The 5,955-nt window shown below is 23.1% G+C and overlaps 1 protein-coding gene across 1 annotated transcript; it reads right to left on the minus strand.

Annotated features, from left to right (window-relative positions):
- Positions 1 to 342: 342 nt before the first annotated feature.
- Positions 343 to 5,609, minus strand: LOC126908911 (inverted formin-2-like). The gene is made up of 4 exons (XM_050691243.1): positions 5,494 to 5,609; positions 3,088 to 4,012; positions 2,453 to 3,003; positions 343 to 1,045 (listed from the first exon to the last, which is right to left on the minus strand). The coding sequence occupies exons 1-4, from the start codon at positions 5,575 to 5,577 to the stop codon at positions 524 to 526; spliced, it is 2,082 nt and encodes a 693-aa protein (XP_050547200.1). The 5' UTR covers positions 5,578 to 5,609; the 3' UTR covers positions 343 to 523.
- Positions 5,610 to 5,955: the final 346 nt, after the last annotated feature.

Genomic DNA, 5,955 nt, shown 5'->3' on the forward strand with positions numbered 1-5,955 from the left:
ATTAAAACAGTAGTTTTTTTATCGGAGCTTTTGAAAAGTAAGTAATTATTAATTACTTAGAAAAAAGTTTAATTTACGTTTATTTAAATAGAAAAATAAATAAAAGATGCTTAAATATTAAAACAAAAAGTAGAATTAAGATTTAAATACCCAATATTTAAATATTTAACTTTTATATTTATACATCACAATTATAACTAATAATTAAATTTCTTAGTAATGTTAAAATAATAATTTTATAACATGAATAAATAATAAAATTAATACAAATTTCATTTAGTTAAGAGTGATATCAAATAAAAAATTACAAAAAATACAAAAGAGGCTGTAAAATAATTATAAATACCATTCTTAAAATTATTTAAAAAATTCAGAAACTATTAAATTTTACCTGATTAAAAATAAAATATAATTTACCTACGAAAAAAGTTATGACTGGTTAACATCATTATACATAAATTTTGTTTTTCTGAGTATTATTGTTGTTCCTTTCTTTTTTAAATTTATAATAGATTGGATTGTTTTATTTAGTGATATTTTTTTTTTTATCTTTTTCTTGTTTTCTTTCACTTTCTTTGATGATATCTTTGATTTGTGTAAAAAAATTACCAAGTAATCCAAAACATTCTTCAATTTTAAATTTTGTTAAATCTTCGCCGAAATAAATAGCTACTTTTTGAATGTCAACGATGGCTATTTTATAATGGTCGTTTAGTTCTTCAACATCAATGACAGACTGTTCAAGGAATTTTTTTAAGGATTCCGATATGTTATTAGTGCATGCTTTAGTTTCATATTTAGATAATAATGATTTTATTTGTTTATTGCTTGTATTCACTTCCTCTTCTAATCTAACTATAGACATTTTTGATAACATTCCGAGACTCGAAGAGTACTTTGTAAAGCTTAATATATCATCTTTGTATTCTTGAGCTACTTCTATAACAAAGTGGAGGAACGTTATCCTTGGCTTATTTGTCCGTATATCATATAATTTTGACAATGAATTTAATGTAAAACTTCTTGCGTTACCAGCATAAGTTCCCTATAAATTAATAATAGTCATTCTTTTTTTTTTTTTATAAATGCTGTTTTATCAGTACTAAGATACTGTATAATACTATTTATTATCCATTGTTTTAAAAATAGGATTTTATTATTTTATTACTTATAGTATTTATGTACTGTGAATAACTGTAATATACAGAGTGATGTTTTTATCATTACTCACTTAATTACTTATAGAAAAAAAAAATTTAATATTTTTTCTTTTTCATTATCTTTTATTAATTTAACTTAAATATAATACAATATAATGTCATACCTTATGCCTTGTAAAGGTGTTAACTTTGTTTTTAAATGGGAAAACATATTTTAATTTAACAGTAAATGTCATTTGAATTTTTATTCTGTAAGTAATTATGTGGGTTATGATAAAAAAATCATTCTCTATTTGTTAACTGTTAAATATTTAGTCATTTATTTAAAATTAAAATTAAATCAATGGTCTTCACTTAATGTTCTTATAAAACAAATTTTCTTCTTAATTATCCAAAACCTCTTTATAAAAAATTTGCGCTCTTGAATTATACCAAGTAATCCTCTTAATCGTTTAAAAAAATTATGGTGTATATCTCTTTAACACTTAAATATGTGAAAAATTCAAAACAGTAAGAGTGCAACCATTGTGTCATTTTTCCTTAATTTATTTGTCAATGATAAAAAAAAAAAAAATGAATTTAACATAAGTTCTTATTGTATATACAGAATTTCTTTATAGGACTTAAGAACAAATGAACTAGCAAATATATTGTGTTGATTCTTTTTTTTTTATTTTTGGACTATGTAGAATATTTTGATTATTTGTCTCTAATAATAAAAAAAATTATTTTTTTATTTTTAAAGTTTAATAATAGCCACTTTTTAGTTTTTTTCTTATAAAAAAAAATGTCAATAAGTCGAATACAATTTAAGAATAAGTATCTATTGAGTTACAAACAGTTTAATTCATAGAATGGGTGTGTACTAGTGTATATATATTGTACGTATTTTGCTATTCAATGAGTACTTGTCCCAAAATTGTTATAGATCTATCAATTTTTTTTTTTTGAGACTAGAAAATGGTTTTTTTTCTTAATTGTGATAAATAGTAGCAAATATGGGTTAAACATAGTATACGAAGAAAATAATTATTTAAAAAAATGTCATTAAAATGATATTAGTATCAAAAGTTATAAGACTTATTAGTAAAGTCTAAGGCGCTGTGTATATACAGATTGTATTTTTTCTTGCACAAGAACATAATTAATAATTATAATAAAAAAAATTTCTTTTCAAGTTGTTAAATGTTTAAAACATATTTAAAATTTTTTTTTTTTTTTAATTACTAAGACACAAATTTCTTCATAGTCTTAAGACATTTGTAATTCTAAATAAAATGTATAAAACTTACTGCATTTATGTGGTTACCAATAAATAATACGACTGATAAAAATTCCTTGAATGAATCATCTTTAATAATATCATGACACATTCTTTGAATATGTCGCAATAGAGAATGCATTTCATTAAGCATTGATGGTAATTCCTCTTTTAAAATCATTAATTTAATTTTTTCTTCATAACATGGTATCTCATTTAAAGCCAAACAAAACTTTTCTGCTGCACCATAATTTTTTGGATCACCACGATATTTTTTTATTGCTATAACATCATCATGAATGGGTAAAATTTTTTGAATTATTTCTAACTTTTCAATAGGAATATAATTTTCATTCTCAAGATCATTAATAAATTTATCGGTTTCTAATTTCAATTGTTTAAGCATTATATTAATTGCCAAACTTCTTTTATTATCCAGTATATTCTGAACTAAAACCTTAGGTTTTCCACTGTTCAAAATAATCTTAGGAGGTAACTTAGGTTTTTGAATAAATAGTTCTTCAATTTGATTTTGATCAAAAGATATATCTGGTGGGGTTATGGATGACCATAATGATTTTTCTAATTGCACAAAAGTATTATTTTAAAAATACATGTATTTAATGTATAATAGATCAACTTAATAAGATTTAAAATTTTAATTACCTAAGTTTTGACTTTTAATCTTATTCCAATGAATTAATTTCATTTTATTTTTTGGTGTATTTATTATTCCAGCTGAAGCACTTTTTGAATTTTGTAACATTGATGAGGAGTTATGTTCATAATTTAAAGTAGGAGGCTGTGTTGATATTGTGTTTAGTTGATTAGGTGACACTGACGAATAAGGTTTTTCATGTAAAAGTGATGGTGTTGTTGATAATGAGGTCTGAGGTTGTGATAAAATTAAAGGAGATGAATGTGATGATTCCGTTGATTGTTTTGATTTGAAAGACTGTTGTGATTGTAACTGTTTTGATTGGAGAAATTGATCTGTCGAAGAAGAATTTTTCAATTTTGATGGAGTCGGATGTGGTAGTGGAATCGTTTGTGATGATTGATTAGATGGTAGTTTGGGTAATGGTGGTGGTGGCGGTGGCGGTGGTGATGGAATCGTTGGCGATGATTGATTAGATGGTAGTTTGGGTAATGGTGGTGGTGGCGGTGGCGATGGAATCGTTGGTGATGATTGATTAGATGGCAGTTTTGGTAAAGATGGAGATAATGGAGTCGTTGAAGATGGTAATTGCTGAGATTCCGGTTGTAGTAAAGTTAGTGGAGGTGTGCTTATTGTGGTTGAAGTAAGATGAGATGACGGTCCTGGAAGTATAGTTGTAGAAAACAGTTTTGATAATGATGATGATGATGAAGTAGGTGGTAAAATGGTTAAAGGAGAACATTGTTCTTTTAGTGGAATTGATGTTGGTTGGAATGATGAAATAAGTGGGAAGGAATATTTTTCAAATGTTTGTAGTGGTGGCCATTGTGAAAACTGTAATTTTTGATTTTTTATTGCAAATGTATTGAATGTGCTGTTTGGTGCACAATTGAATGAGCGAATATTTGAATCAAATCGTTTTTCATTTCTATGCTGTTCAAATTAAAATTATTATTTGATTTATTTATATTACGTAGATTATATTATTAATATAAATATATCAGATTAAATACTTTTTGCATACTTTATAGTTCTGTCAATTTTTTATTAGTACTTTGTAATAAATTTAAAAATAATCGTAACACCTCTCACTTTATGATATACTTGTAAATTGTATGTACACTTTTTATTTCAAATAATGCAAAAAGTAATAGAATATTGATATAAGAGCTAAGTATAAGTTTAAACTGTGAAATTTGATATTATCAACGCAATAGGACAATAGAATGTTTCAATCTTAAAACATCTTGATTGAATAACAATTATTTTTATTTATTAAAACATTTCATTATATTAAATGATATTATATTTAAAATATTGTTAAAAAAAAAGAAATACTTCTATTATTTTTAAATAAAGAGAGTTGAAAAAATTATGCTGGTTTGCAAATTTTATAAATAAACATAGAAGTTACTTTACTGTACCTTAAAATTGATCATATTAGAAATATTTCTTTTTTCATACTTAAAATGTAAAAAATCTTATAAAGTTTCGATATAATTATAATGTCTCAAAATTTTAGAAACAAAATTATTAATTTTATTTTTGTTAAAAAAACACAAGAAACGAAAAATATTGTTTGTATTTTATTTCAAGAATAATTGAATATATTTCAAAACAATGAAATCGTAAACTTATTAAATTATTTATTTATTGAGAAATTGTTAAAGTAACTTTAAGGTAATAGGTAAAGTTAATATACATTTTATAAAAACAATATTTAAATATATATTTACAATAAGATAAACATATTATTAAGAATTTAAAACAAAAAAAAGAAATATAAATAATTAAATTTAATGTATTATTTTAATAAAAAATAATATTTAAAGTATCATTTTCTTTAACATGGCTAAATTATGGTAATGGAAATCAAAGTTAGATAAAGAGTTACAAAACAGTAACATGCTATTTAGTGGGGAGTTATGACTATAATTCTATTTTGTGTAGGTAAATAAAAACACGAAAATTCTTTTGGATTAGTAATAAGTACATAAAACTTGATTTTATTTAAAATATCTGGGAAATCAATTTTACTATTTAATAAATTATAAATTCACTTCACATCATTAAATTTTCTTCTAGCTTGAAGGGTAAACATCCCAAAATCACATAATATCGTTTATTTTTTGATTTTATTCTATGACAATAAAATTTAAAACATAACATTATTTTGATAATATTATACTACATAATTAGAATAGAGAGGGTTACGATTATATGTTTGCGTTAGAGTTAATTTTTACAAATTTTATTAATTTAAAATTAACATGTTACAAGTGGATTTATTGAAAAAAGGTGTATCATTACGAAATAATTAAATAGTTCACAATTAACGTTTAGTGTGATAGTCTTATTTGTGCAACTAATAATTTTCATAAAAGGAATTAAAATAGTTAAACAGTATAGATTACTTGATTGAAAATATTGATTTTATCTGTCCATGTTAAAGCAAAGTGTAGTATACTTGACAAAAAAATTATTTTGTTAATATACATTGATAATTTGTGAAAAATTAAAAATTTTTGAATTAATACTTTTACGTTTTTACTGAAATTTATACGCAAACATTAAATTTTCATTATTTATACAGATATATTATTTAAAAAAATATATTAAGTGTTGACATCATTTATATGCTGTGAATTTGCATATAATTTAATGACGCAAAAACAATCGATTTCAATAATGAAAATGCATTTCGCCAGAATTAAGTTATTAGCTTAACGAGAGAGGATAGTACTAAGTTGTCAATGTGGTTAGAAGATTTCATCACACTTATGTGTATAAAAATAGAATAGATCAATATTAAATGATATTATTCATAGAGAGCAATACTTGCCTTTTGTCTTATAATCCAAATATTTATTAAAAAG

This window comes from Daktulosphaira vitifoliae, unplaced genomic scaffold (assembly GCF_025091365.1).
Source record: "Daktulosphaira vitifoliae isolate Bord-2020 unplaced genomic scaffold, ASM2509136v1 Scaffold_38, whole genome shotgun sequence".
In the NCBI taxonomy this organism is placed as follows: domain Eukaryota; kingdom Metazoa; phylum Arthropoda; class Insecta; order Hemiptera; family Phylloxeridae; genus Daktulosphaira; species Daktulosphaira vitifoliae.

Excerpts from the sequence above, each read along its gene's own strand:
- LOC126908911 (XM_050691243.1), bottom strand. The coding sequence starts at position 5,577 with ATGTATATTAACAAAATAATTTTTTTGTCAAGTATACTACACTTTGCT. Across the intron at positions 3,004-3,087 it reads GATTAAAAGTCAAAACTTAG|AAAAATCATTATGGTCATCC; the intron begins GTAATTAAAATT and ends TTGTGCAATTAG. Across the intron at positions 1,046-2,452 it reads TTGGTAACCACATAAATGCA|GGAACTTATGCTGGTAACGC; the intron begins GTAAGTTTTATA and ends ATTAATTTATAG.